The 16,473-nt window shown below is 45.0% G+C and overlaps 1 protein-coding gene across 6 annotated transcripts; it reads right to left on the reverse strand.

The window, feature by feature from the left end:
- Nucleotides 1-710: 710 nt before the first annotated feature.
- ncoa6 (nuclear receptor coactivator 6) lies at nt 711-15,959 on the reverse strand. 6 transcript variants are annotated; one of them, XM_074644139.1, is made up of 17 exons: nt 15,809-15,959; nt 13,453-13,792; nt 12,287-12,442; nt 12,027-12,134; nt 11,521-11,643; nt 10,586-11,413; nt 10,322-10,453; nt 8,124-9,447; nt 7,893-8,011; nt 7,282-7,736; nt 6,304-6,540; nt 3,145-6,169; nt 2,396-2,449; nt 2,247-2,277; nt 1,744-1,785; nt 1,369-1,502; nt 711-1,110 (listed from the first exon to the last, which is right to left on the reverse strand). In XM_074644139.1, exons 2-17 carry the CDS (start codon nt 13,748-13,750, stop codon nt 1,064-1,066), a joined length of 7,113 nt encoding a protein of 2,370 aa, XP_074500240.1. In that variant the 5' UTR covers nt 13,751-13,792; nt 15,809-15,959; the 3' UTR covers nt 711-1,063. The 6 variants fall into 6 exon arrangements, with proteins under 6 accessions (XP_074500240.1, XP_074500239.1, XP_074500237.1 ...); XM_074644138.1 differs by having other exon boundaries at nt 11,515-11,643; XM_074644136.1 differs by having other exon boundaries at nt 12,012-12,134.
- Between the last annotated feature and the right edge of the window lie 514 nt (nt 15,960-16,473).

Here is a 16,473-nt window from a genome sequence, read left to right on the forward strand (position 1 = left end):
TACATTTTAATTTTTATTTATCATTGTTGTAGGTCTATGGTACGACGGAGTATTAGGGCCACATTCCAGAATAAAGTCATAACTTTACGTGAAAAAAGTCGTAATATTACGAGAATAAAGTTAAAACTTTAGGGAGAAAAAACTAAATAACACGTGAAATTATTACTTTATAATATTATGACTTTATTCTCATAATACGATTTTTATTCTCTTAAACTTGTGACTTTATTCTCATGACTTTTTTCTTGTAAACTAATAACTTTATTCTCATACTAGTTTTTTTGTCGTAAACCTATGACTTTATTCTCGTAATATTATGACTTTATTCTCGAATGTGTCCCTAATACTCCGTCGTACCATAGACCTACAACAATGATAAATAAAAATGAAAATGTAAAAAAAAAAACAGTAATTCATTTCCACTAATTTTTAAAAAAAGATCCACAGGGAGCCACTGGAGAGGAGCTAAAGAACCACATATGGGGCTTCAGACCCCTGTCCTAGAGCATCATGTTCTGTCAGGGCTTTAACTATTCTACACCTGTTTACATCTTCCAGTCCACCTCCTACTAGTAGTGCTCATCAATAATACAGTACTTTAATCCAGTTCTGGTAGGAAATGAGCGCGCTGAGACTGACCTTAAAATGATCAGTCAGGTAGGACAACAAAATCCACCCCGTAGGACAACAAATTAATCCTTTCACACACGTTTCACAGAACAAAAAAGCAGTAGAAAATTTAATTCAGTTTTACAACATAGTTATACAATCATGACAAGCTCCATCATCAGTCTTCAACATGATTAATCCAGCATTTAATATAAAAAGCACATTCACACAAACACATACTGTATTGCACACATTCTAACTACAATCTCACATAATATAGCATGGACAAAACAATAGCATAATTCTTTTTAAAACAATCTGTACATGGTTTCTTCTTTTCCTCCATTGAAAATTCATGATCTGGGACAGAGAAACCAATATCGACTGATTCACAGCGGGGAAACAAAAACATCTTTACAGTACAGTTCACAGGTTTCCACAACTGCTGTTGTGCCTATTTAGACTTCCTTCGTTTGGCCTGGGTGGGGCTCGCTCCAGTTTCTGTTGAAAAGAGAATACAAGTGTATTAGGGAAAAGATGGGACCGCCACGTGTATAGCTTAGGTAAGTGAGTGGGGTCTTTGGCACCCGGTCAGGGGGTCCGCAGAATAATTTGCTATAAATTATAAAACAGTGCTGTATCCTTAAAAAGTTCAATCTACAGATTGGGACCATTTGCACTGGCCCCCAAAACTTTGAGAACCCCTTGCTTAGTCATAGTGATAGATATTCTGTCTTTTAAAGCTACTTGTGCGTTTACCTTTTACAGCAGCACTGGTTCCAGGCCTGGCTGATCTCTTCCTAATGCCGCTGTCTGCTACTGGCTCCTCCTCCACCTCCTTCTCTGCCCGGGAGCTGCGTCTGCTCGGTCCCTTGGGCTTCTCCACAGCAGCCCTGGGAGGACCAGATAGAAAAACAACGACAAAGAAGGAAGGACAACACAAGGATGTTACTAAAAAGGTGCAAGGGTGTGTGTTAACTCTGCTCTACTCAGAGAAAGATATAATACCACTCGGGACTCTGCTGTTTTTCCTCGTCTACCACAGATGCTGTCCATCTTCATCCCGACAGCATCCACTACGTCGACACGATCACTGCTTGTGTCTTTGCAGCGCAAACATGTTTAAATACATACCTTGGGACTAAGTTGATGGGCGTCTTTCTTTTCTTTGCCCATCTGTGATAGAAGTGGAAAAACAGCGGTAAACTATGAACTGGGCTGAACAAACATGGCTTCACTTCCCCCCACCATATTATGACAAACCCCAGGAAAAGAGATGTGGCTATAAAGCAGCAGAGTGGTGCAATTTGCTTTGTGACAGGCGGTTCTTTGCTTAAACTTCTGACATGCATATATTTATATTGTTGCATGCCATTCATACATACCAAGTGCTGAGGCCACGTGGCTCATTGTTTTCGCCATGTACCTCCTTGGCCAACCAAATGAACTCCCTGAGTTTCAGTAGAGTTAGAAATGTCTAAGCATTTCTCCTTCAAGAGCGCAGGTCTTAAGACTAGGCCAACTTTTCAGAGAGCAATAGTAAGCGACACCTTAATAGACCCCCAGCACATGAAGCATTACACAGCTCATCAACAACACAGCAATTGAAAGAATGCAAATGTTATGAGGAGTCTTACCCCTGCTCAGAACCTGTCGAGACATCTTCACCTGAACAGGACAAAAACAAAAGTTAACTCTATGCTACCTAGTCCCAAGAGGCTCATATGATATAGTATGGAATTGTTGTTTTTTTGTTTAAAATACAAGCAGTTCTTAAAACTCTTACCTGTCTTCTCACTGGCAACAGGTTCCTGGGACTGTGGAACATGTTGAATAGGTACTGGGAAAAAAGATTTAATAGTTAATATGACACATTTGAATACGTACAACAAATTATTAGGAATACGTTTCACTGATTGATCAACTAAAACCACATATAGAGTGGCTATGTAAATGTATATGGTGTTGAGCAGAAGGCTTGTGCATCTCTCTCTCCTCCACTATCGCCACCAGTTAGGCTGCATTCACACGAGATTGGGCGTTGCGGCGATTCTCTGCAGGGTTGTGCAGAGCTCTGGGCGAGTCACTTTTGGCTCATTAACTGCAACGATAAACTGATTTTGTTCCCTTATGGCTGGGTTGTACAGCTCTGGATCGCCTGTTACGTGATCAGCCATCATAGCATGACGTTGTGTTGCGTTTTTCTCCAAAATTTGATTCCGTTTCTACTTTTTTTCGGCACCCTCTGCAGCCGCCACAACCCAAACGCACTAGCCCCATTCAAAATGAATGGAACAAATTTTGTTTTCGCCGCACTGTCTGACGTCATGTGAATGCAGCCATAGCACCGGTTTTTGCACAACGCTACCATTTTCCTTTCTAAACAAGAAAACAAAGAAATACCAAATATTCTTTTTAAATGTACAAACCAAGGAAAACTTAATACTTAAGGTTACATGACACTTGTTTGACCTGACCAAGGATCATGGCCAGAATGTGGTCATTATCCTGTTTACTTGATAGTTATGCGTTTACCTGGGGCGGTCTGAGTGGTTTCAGCAGATGCAGCAGCTGACGGCACGGGGGGCTCCATAGCTGGGGGGTCAGGCTGAGCTGGTGGAACTCCGCTGGGGTTAGCAACTGGAGAGGATGTGGTGGGGGCAACCTCCGGAGCAGGTCCAGATCCAGCAACAATTGGAATAATGGACGGTATAGGACTTTGTGTGGGAGCAGCCGTAGAGATTAAGGTACCAGAAGAGACACCTGTGGTAGCACCAACTACAGTGACTACAGGAGCTTGAGAAGTTACAGCCTGGGCCTGGCTTGAGACTGAAACTGGTGCAGGCGATGGAGCCTGGGTAACAATCTGAGCAGGAACAGCCACTTGACCAGGAACTGGGACTGGAGAGGAGACAGCAGGCGGAGTAATGTTGTTTGGAGCAGCAGCAGTAGTAGTATGGGGGGCTGGTGCTTCAATCGGAATGGCAGGACTAGCAGGAGGATGAGAGACCTGTGGTGGCACAGCCCCGGTGGGCCCCTGCGCAGGCCTTTCTACAGGACTCTGCTGGGAGTCAGCTGTACCAGAAACAGCTGCAGCAGCCTGTGCAGGTTTACTTTTCACCTGGGCAGTGGGGGATGGTGACATGGGGCTCTTTCGGATGGTGTTAGCAGCCCCGGGACTAGAGCAGAGAGGAGGAGACGCCAGGGGTGGCTGAAAGGGAGAGGATGCTGAAGGGCTTGGATGGGGAGATTGCTGCTGGACTGGGGGACTAGGTTTCTGAGCAGAACCTGCCTCACCCTCTGTTTTGGGAGCCCCTGGGTTAATTTGCTGAGGAGCAGGGGGAGTACCAACTGGGACTGATGAGGACACACTAGTGGCAATCTGGACCTGTCCAACAGCATTTCTTGTAGGCTGAGTGCTGGTCATGTTAGCTCCTGAGGACTGGGTGACGCTTGGGGCAGGGGAAAGTTGGATGTTTGTAGTGGACACTTGGATAGGCCCCATCATGGTGACTGACTGTGATACCATTGTGGTATTGGGAGTCACAGATGCACCTGGGACCTGGAAAATTGGGTTGATAAATACAGGGGTGGTGGTGATAAACTGAGGAGGTCGGGGGACAGGGGCCTGCTGCCGGATGTCCTGAGGTCTAATGTTCTTGTTAGGGACAGCCACCATGGTAGAAACCATAGATGTGGGTGCCTGGGGAGTGGGGGCAGAGGTGATGGGGTTAGAGGTGACAAACACAGTAATCTGGTTGGGGGAAATTGTGCTAGAAGAGGCAGGGATCTGTATGACTGAGTGAACACTTGTCACAGGTTTAGGACTAGGGCTTGGTTTTAGAGCTGAACTGACTGGGTTTATAGCGGAGTTAGAACTGGTACTAACAGTCAAGGCAGGACTGCTGTGACTGGAAGTGACTGGGTTGGGGCTTACACTCGTGGTGGCATTAGTGTTAGTACTGAGGGTGGGGCAGATGGTAAGTGTTGGGTTTACGTTTGGACTGGGATTGACACCAGGACTGGAGATGGGGTTTTGGCTAAGGCTGGGGGTAGTATTAGCGGTCATGTTAGTGCTAGGGTGCAAGCTGGCAATTGAAGCAGGATGCAAATTAGGACTGCTGGTAGGGATTGGGACAGCAGGTTTGGGTTTAGCTTCCGATACATGTATAGTGGCAGTAGTAGTGACAGCAGCTGACATATCTGTACTCTGGGAATTACTGTGGAGTGGTCTCTCTGGATCCAAAGCAGACTTGGGGCTTTCCTTTCCCATAACATCCCTAACAGTATTACTCTGTATGGGCCGAAGAGACATCTGTGGGATACCCGAGTTATCCAGTAACTGGTTGAGGGAGGTTGGAGCTGCCCTGAGAGTAGGTGAGACCTCGGAGTCCTGCATAGGTGCTGTGTGCGCTGGGTGCCTATCAACTGTGCCAGCCTGCAGTTCTAAGTCAGGTTTAGGCTGCTGAGGCACGGGGAAACGAGGACTTGCCATTCTGGGAGCTGATAACTCCCTCAGAGGCTGTGGCTGGGGTTGAAGCATCTGTCGCTGCTCTGCTGTCATCATTCCCTGACTTTCCCTGACTCCCTCTGCAGGGTTACCTTGCATCCCGTGGAAGGGGCTTTGAGTCTGCCGTGCCTCCATGACCCCACTCACTTGTGAAGCCATAGATACTGGACTCGGGGGTACTGAGGTAGGGCTTAGCATCATGGTTTGCCCCTGAGGGTTGACCAACTGCTGCTGGGGGGGAGGGCAGGTGATGGCCATCTTTGCCCCCTTTTGTCTCCCTGGACTTGGGGTGGCTGACTTACGGCTAGAGGCTGGACTTGACCTCCGACTATTGCTAGGACTTGCCCTCTTAGCCTGCCCTCCAGGCTGCTTGTCCTGTTTAGCGCCTGCACCTCCTAAACCAGTGCCAGTAGAGAATGGCTGTTGACTATTAGTGTTATTTCCACCCACACTGCCATTGTTGCCTGGTAAAGTTAAGCTAGGAGGGGCCTGCCCAATGGCTTTCAGAGTTGTTGGGTTAAGACCTTGCTGATCAAATCCCCTGTTTAGATTAGGCTGCCTGGGAGGCAGAGGAATGTTGATTTTGGGAGGAAACAGCCCTGCAATAGAGGCATTTAGCCTCTCAGGTGAAAGGTTGATTTCGGAGGGCTCGGTACTGGGTGGACGATTAGTTGGGGTGAGGGGATGGTGGTACGGCCTGGGGCTGGCTCTGTTGGGGGTTTTGGGCCTTGAGCTCTGTGAGGTTGTGGGGACATTGGGGAAATGAAGGCCAGGCATGGGGCCTCCTTGCTGAGGCTGACTGGGTAACTGTTGCTGGGGACTGGCTCCAGTGTGCTGGGGCATTGGTGGTGGACCAGGGCCTTGCTTCATCATGTGAGTGTTGGAGCCCTGATTGGCCATCATCTGTTGGGTTCCATTTCCAGGATGCACCCCAACTTCTGGGCCACCAGGCTGCTTCGGGTGGGCCCCTGCAATGGCCTCTTCAGAGCCAGTGCCTTGAGGACCCTGCCCTACATCAGGATGGGACATTCTTCGAGCAGCACCTGCAAGCTAAAAACGGAGAACAAATACAAACGTGTACACTTTACTTCCAAGAAAAGAAATATCACTCATAAGTAAAATTCAACTCATGGTATGTGAATGTCAATATCGTTTATACATGTACTGCAGCCCATGGCCCTCACCTGTGGGTTCACCATCAGGGGCATCCCTCTGGGTTTGTCAGGTGACGGCGGTACCCCTACATGTCCTGGAAGGCTGATCATGGCAGGCATGTTGCCTTGCTGCGAGACGGGAAGCCTCTGCACCTCAGGTGGATTGCCCATGCCCCTAGGAGGGAGCTGCCCTCCTGGAGGGATGGACATGCGATTCTTTGCCTGTTCTTGCTGCATCTTCAGCATCATCATCATCTGCTGTTGCTGCTTAAATGAAAAATGGGGTGAATTCAGAGCATTAATATAGCAGCAAACAACTATTTGCTATGTAAAGATATAGTGTGGCGTCCTGAGCAGAGAATGAAGTCACTCTCCCTATGTGTGTTTTGTTATTAGAGCTTCTCTGGGCTTTGTTTGCGTAGCCGATTCGGCCTTATGTGCGTGCTAGTAAATGTAAATCCTGTGTGTGCCCCACTGGCTAGCTAATCGCCACAACTCTGCACTGGATTCATATGGCGGTTACCGCTAATAACACCATCCTAACCCATGGCTTCATTGCTGAAGTGTAACCCCATACTCCCCCCCCCCCCAGAATAACAGTGTTAGCTCTGGGCGCCGCTATAGCTCACCTGGTAGAGCAGGCGTCCCATGTACCAAGGCTGAGCCCTTACCGCAGCGGCCCAGGGAATCTGACCTGCGACCATTTGCTGCATGTCAACCCCTCTCTCTCCCCCTTTCATTACTATCTCACTCTCTCACTATCAATAAAGACATTGAAAAGCCCCAAAAGAACATAATCTAAAAAACACAAAAAAACAGTGTTAGCTCTGTCAGCACTGTTGCCGTTGTTTGCGCTGTTAGCACCTTAGCTAGCCGTCGTGGAGGCAATCCTTAAATCATAAATATGGCCTGAATTTCGAATTTAGCACCTTAGGTATGAATAGATAAACCGTTAACCATTGTCTTGATACCAAACACTGTCATTAAGGTACATGATAATAATAATACCTGCTGTTGCAGGTGTGGCTGTTGAGTTTGCTGCTGCTGCTGTTGCTGCAGCTGATGCGGGTGCATCTGGGGCTGGCCTTGACCCGAAGTCTGCGGCCCCGTCATCCCCTGCTGCCCTTGAGCATTCTGGAGACCCTGCATCTGCATCTGTTGCATCTGCTGCTGTTGCTGCATCTGCTGTTGTTGTTGTAATTGTTGCTGTTGTTGTATTTGCTGTTGCTGTTGCATTTGTTGTTGTATTTGCTGCTGCTGCTGTTGCTGCTGCTGCATTTGTTGTTGTTGTTGTATCTGTTGCTGTTGCTGTTGCATGTGCTGCAGTTGTTGTTGTTGTTGCTGCTGCTGCTGTTGCTGCTGCTGTTGTTGCTGTTGTTGTTGTTGCTGTTGTTGCTGTTGCTGCATAAACTGCATGGGTACCTGCTGCAACACTCTCTGGTCTCCAGGTTGGCCAGGAAAGCCTAGATAAAAGTGTAGAGAGGCATACATATACAAATCAGACACAAGTACACATTTTGAACAGTAAAGCATACAGTAAAGTTGCTACAACTACAGAATCAGCAACTGAATGCAGATGGGAAATAATGGCCAAATTGGATTAATTCCACGCCATTTACCTGAAGGCCTGTTCGCAAAATCAGGGAGTTTCTGGCCAGGGGTGTCTAAACCCAAACTCTGTTCACCACCCAGATTGGAAAGTTCTGAATCCTCCATGCCAGTAGCCACATCAAGACCACTAAGAAGATAAATAAATGAAGCTGAATCAATGAATTAGTGCAACAGTGATACCTATTACTTCAACTGTCTACCATGGCAAAAACAAACCTGTAAGAAATACAAATTATTACCCAAGTCCCTCTACTTGCTGTTGTCCCTCTCCCCCCTCTTTGGGCTTCTTCTTTCGTGCTGGTTTCTTTTTTTTGGGTTTGGCCGGATTTGCCCCCCCTGCTCCCTGTTTTCCTCCTGGCCCAAACTGGCTGGCTGAGATATCACTCTGCAGCAGGTTGACGAGCAGTGGGCTAGTCAGAGTAACATCCTTGCTGACGGGAAAGCCTCCTGCCTGTACACAGGGTCCCCCCATTGGCATCTGACCTTGGAACTGTGGGTTAAAGTTCATGCCGTGACCTGCAAAGTGGCCATTTCCCATCTGCATGTGTTGAGGGCCCCCCATCATGCCTTGCTGCTGCTGCACCTGCATATCAGGGACCATCTGTTGAACCCCCAAATCCCCTGTCCCACTATTGGGATCTCCCAAAGTATGTTGGTGTTGTTGAGCTGCCTGTTGTTGTTGCTGCTGCTGCTGCTGTTGCAACATAGCCTGTTGCTGTTGTTTCTGCTGCTGTAACTGCTGCTGTTGCAACTGTTGTTGGATAAGAGGATGACCAGCAGGGAGCCTCATCTGTTGCCCATGCATGCCCATAGCTTGATTAGGGTTGCCAGCAATAGGAACCTGCTGGGGCGGTTGCTGGTTCATCTGCTGGTGTTGTTGTTGTTGTTGTTGCTGCTGCTGTTGTTGCTGCTGTAGCTGTTGCTGCTGCAACTGGTGCTGTTGCTGCTGTTGTAACTGCTGTTGTTGGAGTTGAGCAATTTGCTGCTGCTGTTGTGGAGTCATCTGCTGCGGGCCAACCTGGCCCTGGAACTGAGCCATGTTTCCTGGAACGTTTGGAGCAGGGCCACGCATCATCTGGCCGGGCATGACCCCAGCTGGAATCTTGCCTCCAAATGCCTGCTTGTTGCCTTGCATCTGGTTGACGACCATTTGTTCCATCATGGAGTTTTGTTGCTGTTGCTGCTGCTGTAGGAGCATGGCCTGGTGCCCTTGGCCTCCAACCATCTGACCCTGCCCATGCATCACCCCCTGGCCTTGTTGAGGCATCATTTGCTTGGGTGGGGTCATCCCTCCTCTCTGCCCTTGACTGAGGGGCCTTGAGAGGACAGTCTGACCTCCACCCTGGCCTTGAACCTTCTGACTGGGGGAGGAAGACACGGGCTGGGCCTGATGCTGGAGGCCCATCATCTGGGTCTGGAGGCCAGGCTGTTGCTGGCCCATACTAGGCCCAGCGGTTGTACCAGGGGGCAAACCTGCCATGCTACTTTGTACACCCATAACATTGGGCTGGGCATGGGGTGGACCCGACATCGAGTTTGGTGTGGAGGCTGACGGTGGAGCTCCTGATGTAAAACGGAAATGGAAAAAAACAACAACACTTCAATGGGTTTCACAACAGGTAATAAGCTATTATCCCCTCTGCTAACTGCATGCTAAACCATGGCGGGTCAAATGAGGCTGTTGTCACGCCAAAGCAGTTCATCAAGTCTAAATGCGAAATGTGAACAGACTGCATTGCTGGGACTTGATGAGTGTCAACATATTATTATATATTGTTTTAAAGTGATAATGCTAATGACCCAGTGCAATGTTTTCTTTAAATTTCACTGAAGCAGCAACAAACTGTACCATTAGCACCAATTCTTCTGAGTACACTACTGTTATGTTCCATGTAATAATAAATATCAACAAGTCTATAATAAACTGAAAGCATTAGTAATCTAAACAATCCTAGACTAAACTGTGATATAGGTTCCTGATGTTGGTATGTTTATGGCTGGTAACAACAGACAACCCATAACAGTCCATTATTTTAGTCCACTAGCTACAGTGTCAACAATCTTCTGTGCTGTTGATAACAATTTATATTTGCTGATCTCAAAATGCAGGTACAACTATTCATTTTGTCATTACTATATCATAATAAACTTATACATTCATTTTAAGCATGGCTCTATAATTGCTGTAGCTGTTTTCTGTGAGAAAAACCTAAAACTTTATGTATTATACTATTGACTAGTTTTGTAGTAGTTAACCTCATATAGGAGATGCAGTAGTGTATATTATTCAGTAGTCAGTCAAAACGCATATCCGATATGACAAAAAAGTACATTTTTCAAATGTAAAATATTTTGCTTCAGTAGATGTATTTATCACATGTAACAGGGATCTTTGCCAAAAATGTTTGTGATTGCGTAAACAGCAATTTTTTTTTACCTGTGTGAGTCATCGCTTGGCTGCTCTGTAGCTGCTGATTGGCTCCTCCACCAGGGGTTCCTGGAGCGCTGACACTCACCTGACCTTGAACAAAGTTTGGGTTTGGAAAACCCATGGGACGCTTCGGCATGCCTGTAATCAGTATTCATTGATTTTGTTATTGTAGACATCTTTAACATAACATACTGGGGCATATACCATGGGCAACATTTTTTTATTATTATGTGCATTTCAGTTCAGAAACGATTACCAAAGTTAACCCACCTGGGTGAACTTGGGCCCCAGGCTGTCCATGCTGGGGCATTCCCATGAATCCTTGTTGCATGTTACCCTGTTGGCCGAGGGCTGCTCTTCCTGGTGATCCAACGCCCTGGGGGAAACCCTGTGGAGTTGTAGGTCTCTGAGCCATCATGGGAGGAGTCCCTGGTGAACCCTGCTGAAAAGGAGAAGAGGAGGAACCAGGGGACTTGGCAGTGAGGTTGCCCTGCGGTCCAGAAGTTGGTGGAAGGGGTGGAGGGGGTCTGGGCGGTCCTGCGACACCACCAGGGCCAGCCTGTGGGCCTTTAGGCTGGGGGGCGGCAAACTGACCCACTCCTGTCTGCTGTTGTTGCTGTAATTGTCCCTGTCCCATGGCATTGAATACCTGCCCAGCCTGCTGGCTGCCAAATGGGTAAGGGGGCGGAGGGTGGCTGGGAGTCTGAACTGTAGCAAGAGAGGGTGGACGTTGAACCATTTGGGCTTGGGGTGGGGGCTTTCTCCAGGCAGGGCCTCCTTGGGCGGCTGGTGGCTGGAGGACCCCAGAGGGTAGTTGGTTCCAGCCAGGAGGCACAGCCATCTGGCCCGATGGGTTGAATGGAGGTCTAGGTCCAAGCTGGGAGAGCTGAGCTTGCTGCTGGGCCTGTTGCTGTTGGTGATGTTGCTGTTGTAGCTGCTGCAGTGCAGCAGGGTTGAGCGGTCTCCCACCCTGCAGAGCCTGCATGTGATGGGCAGCCTGAGGAGGCATTGGGCCTGAGACATGGGGACCTGCCTGTTGGTGCTGAAGTTGATGTTGCTGCTGAACGGGCATACCAGGCATCATTGGATCCATGACATCTGTGGAAGAAGAGGACGCAGTTTTTCTATTATTGCACTGTCCAAGCCATAAGATATTCAAAATGACAACATTTATCATTTGACGTACAAGAAATAAAGACCTGAACCTGTCTGTGAAGATGGTCTCTGAACACGAGGATGCATCTGTCCACTGCCGCCTGGTACCATAGCCTGACCTGCCATAACAGGCCCAGGGGGAACCATCGCTGGATTAGCCATCCTTACCCCTCCTTATGGAAATATGTACATAATAAATAATTTTGTGGAAACAGGCAAATAACTTTTATCAAGTGAGAAAACAGTGAATAAGAAAATAAAAGATTAATAATCACTAACTAATGAATGGCTATGACACACTAAGGGAAACAAAAAACAACTAACAATACATTCAACTAGTTTTTACAGCTTTTTATTTCATGTCTTTATGGATTCATGTGTGTTAGAAATATAAGAATGTTTACATATTACCTACTGTACCAATATCCAAAACAAATACTATTGCTCATACCACTAAAAGAACTACTATCCAATATGCAAGTACAGTTTCAGTGAAGTATGTATATAGAGACCATGTGTAATCAATTCAGTAAACTAATACCTGGACCAGGTTGACCTGGAAAGCCAACATCCATTCTCATCTGGCCAGGTGCTCCAATTGGTCCATTCACCCGGACTTCTTGTCCTCTATTTGGTCCCACAGCCACATTGATGGCCCCTTCCCCTGAACAACAATAGAGGGAACATGTATCACTAACATTTACTAGGGTCTAGCTTGTATGCTTTAATGTTATTTTGCCACAGATGGGGGAAAAAAAACATAGTCTCTTTCATCATGTTGTGGAGTGACATGGAGTTTGAAGGCCGTACTGTTACCTTCTATCTGCACAGAGAGAATCCCCAGGTCTCTGAGCTGCTGCTGGTTGTTCTGGGCCAACAGTCGGAGTCGCTCAGCAGCATCCCGAGGAATGTTGAAGGTAACGCGCACACTGTTCCACGGCTCCACATGCTGTGGCTGTAGCCTCTCAGAGCCTAAAAGACGGACAATGAATGGACACAAGTTGCAATTACAGTGTATACAAGCTGGAAAAAGAGAAGGGCAAGGAAAGGATGGAAAAGGAAAGGATGGACAATAACACTCAGAAATCGGGGCATGTTTCAAATGTACGTTTTGCAATGCTTGTCAAACGTGTGCACCCTCTTGGACTTGTTTTACAATAAAGAAACAAAGAGCTTCAATGTCAAAGTGAAAACAAATCTCAGAATTTATCTGAATTAGGTACAAATATGAAACACAAAACCAATAGAAGTATTCACCCCATTATCTATCACATGCCTAAATATTCACACTTTGACATTACAATGTCATCTTTCATTGATCAGTGTCAAAAAGCCTAATTACATTCAAGAAGATTAATGTTTTTTTGATCACTGTAATCAACTTGGCAGAGAGAACTGAAGTCTTTTAACATACAGACGAAGCTGTACTAGGGATACACCGATACCGGATCGGATATCAGGCCAATACTGACTCAAATAGCTGGATCGGATATTGGTGACAATGGGGCCGATTTATTAGTTTCAGTTCTATATTTATATACATTATATACTGGAATCTGAATTTTAAGTTATGACCAATTTGTTGCTGCATTAAAAAGGTTTACAGTACAATTGTAATTCCTGTTAATTTCTAAGATTTTTTTTTACCAAGTTGCTGGTGTATGATTTATTGTTTTAATAATAAATAACAATTCAATGAAACTATATGTATTTATTTGTTACATTTTGTTTTACAAAGTTAGATGCTGATGGTTCTTTACGCATAAAAGAAGGACCTGACTGGGGTCATTCTTCCACACAGTGAGGCACACAGCTTATTAATTAAACACTGGTATCGTGATCGGAAAAAGTCAAATTGGTGCATCCCTAAGCTGTACAGTAGCCATCAGTAATGGACAGCTCCCATTTGTTTATAGAAACAGTTAATGTTAATGTGCTGCTTTTTTCCAACATAAATAAGAGTAAAACAATATTAAACTAACCCATATCAAGCATGTTTGGTATCCCACTGAGGACTGAATCAAGTTTTTGATTGAAGTCCTCATCCTCCATATTCCCTTGAAAGGCAACAAAAACTGTGAAATCTTCGCCCTCCCCGCTGTTTTCTTCTGTGCCATCTTGCTTGTTGACTATCTCCTCTTCTGTTACCGTGTCTCCATGGCAACTGTCAGCATCCTCCCCTGCATCCTCCCCAACACCAGAGTCCCTGTCGGAGTCATTATCAGCTTCCAGGTACTCTGTCCTCTGGGACAGCGGAGGTGGGGTATGTTGATGCGCCATCCTCCCCTCTTGCTATAGGAGTGGCGTTTGAACCGTTTTATGCTGAAATTGCACATATGAGAGAGAGAGAGAGAGAGAGAGAGAGAGAGAGAGAGAGAGAGAGAGAGAGAGAGAGAGAGAGAGAGAGAGAGAGAGAGAGAGAGAGAGAGAGAGCGAGAGAGAGAGAGCGAGACACAGATCACCTATTGATCCCCATAAAAACACCAGTGGCACAGTCAAGCAAACGACACAGATGACAGAGTAAAGTGGATAAACTGCCTTATACAGTAGATCAGATGCTGGATAAATAGGTAGTTGTCAGGTACACGTTGTACACTGCAAGCTCCAGGTCAAACAAAACACCTGTATTACACAATATATATAACACCACCCAGCTCACTCTCTGTTCAGGTGGAGGGAATCAGGACACAACCTGAGGCACCACAGGCCAGAGAGCATCTCCACTCACAGAGCAGCTTTCACAACATAAGACTGGTGGCAAAGGACATTAAAGAGGGACACAAATACCCCACACCTCACCTCCATACCATTATTGACACCTGAACTGAATGGACTGTAATGCTGTGCAATATGCTGCCTTCCACTGTGTAATTGTCTGAAATATATTAATTATTTCTTTTTTAAAATATTTTTACGAGAGCTACAAGTTATTTTAACATGGTCATGGAGCATATATATACTGTATATTTATATTCTGGGGGTATCGTTCCTATGCAGAGGGTAGTTTAGATTATGTATTGACTACACTGAGGGAATTTTATATTTATATAATTTATTTATTTATTGTGTTGAGTTGAATGTGCTACTTATTTTGTACTGTAATTATCTTGTGCCTTTTCTACCTTTTTTCTTTTCTTAAAGGTCCCATATTATAAAAAAGTGAGATTTTTATGTCTTTTATATTACAAAGCAGGCTTAAGTCCTATATAAATACTGTGAAAGTATTGAAACACTCAATCAATCAACAGGGAAATACACACAGCCCGTATTCAGAAACTCTACATTTGAAACAAGCTGTCAGGATTTCTGCCCTTTCGTGATGTCACGAATATACAATACTTAGACCCTTGACACAGTTTTAAACATAAACGTTCTAAATGTGTCCCAGTTTATTTCCTGGTTGCAGTGTATGTGAATGTCATCAGCTGACAGGAAGTACACATGGACCCAAGCTGTTGTCTAGCAACGCAATTCTGTGGCAATTCTGTTGCAAATTTGTCAAAATGCGCTAAAACGGAGCGTTTCAGACAGAGGGTAAATACAGGTATATTCAGGGAGACAGTATGAGGGAAATAAAGTTTTTTTTTAACATTACAGTATGTAAATATGTTCTAGTAGAAACACAAAAATACAAATATGAACCTGAAAATGAGCATAATATGGGACCTTTAAAGCTGACTCGGTGTAAACTACTCAGAATTACAGTGTACTTAGGTGCAAATGGCAAATAAAACTGAATACACTAAATACACCATCAAGTAAATAGATGACGTTATCACAGTAACGTTAGTGACATCACTGTGATGCTAGACTTATAACAGCAGACATGTCAAAAGATTACAAAACAGGACTGTGAGGTGGTTGAGATACCTAAACTGCTGTACGATTCTCATTAATGTCAAACAACGTTACAGTGTACAGATCTTCCACCATAGTAACCTGTGTGCAGCAGCCTGGTTGTCATGATAGTCGGCCCAGTATAGCAGCACTGAGCCTGAGACGCAGACGTTAAGCTATCTAACATAACGACATCTAAACCTACAAGAGAGAACACTAATATCACCGTATCACATGTAGTTGTGTATGAACATCACGTACAATTCAAATCAACACGTTTCTAGCAGTCAGCGTGTTATGAAAGAGGATAAAAGATGAATGTCAAAGCGGCTCCAGCTGGCCTCTCCAGTTAGCAACCGTTGCTAAGCTATCTGGCTAAGCTAACTGCAGTTAATTCATCATGAATGCACTGAAACTTATGAGCTTCACGATTCGTTTTAGCTTTATCTTGCTGCATGTAGTCAGCAGTAAATTCCGCATGCATAAAAAGAAAAGCCTTACCACATAAATTCATCTGAATATAAGTTCGACCAGTCGACATCTGCTAGCTAGATTAGCTAACAAAACATGAACCACAAGCAAGTCAGACGTCAAGCTGGCGGAAGGAGAAATACTGTTTCCGGTGTGACTTGCCAAAATAAAATCCCCCAAATGAGGAAGACACAATGTCCCTCTGAGCAAAACAAAATACTGAAGTAAAAAAACAAGAATTAATATTAAGTAGTTAAAAAGTAAATCCAGTTAGGTTTCTTTCAAACGCTTTTTTTTTTTAAATTTCCATTTATATTCAAAATGCTCGTTCCTCGTACAATATTCCTGTAAGCAGCAAAGCAAAGACTTTCAGTTTTCTAAATTTAATTGTTTACAGTTTCGATGATTCTTGGAGCCATGGATCCAACTAAAATACACAGTTGAGTATAACTTTTATTTATTATAATCATTGTCTTTTATATTGTTTTAGATTGTCTACTTACTTTTACTGCCCTTTATGACAGTTTGCACATACCACACTGTTCACTAACATCATTGCTGTCTTTATACAGTACCCTGTATTTATAGACTGTCTTTTAATGCATTGTGTATGTGATGGGGAGTTGAAAACTCAATTCCGTTGTACCTGTACAATGACAATAAAGGATATCTAATCTAATCTAATCTAAACTGTT

Source organism: Sebastes fasciatus, chromosome 8, assembly GCF_043250625.1.
Source record: "Sebastes fasciatus isolate fSebFas1 chromosome 8, fSebFas1.pri, whole genome shotgun sequence".
NCBI classification, from domain to species: domain Eukaryota; kingdom Metazoa; phylum Chordata; class Actinopteri; order Perciformes; family Sebastidae; genus Sebastes; species Sebastes fasciatus.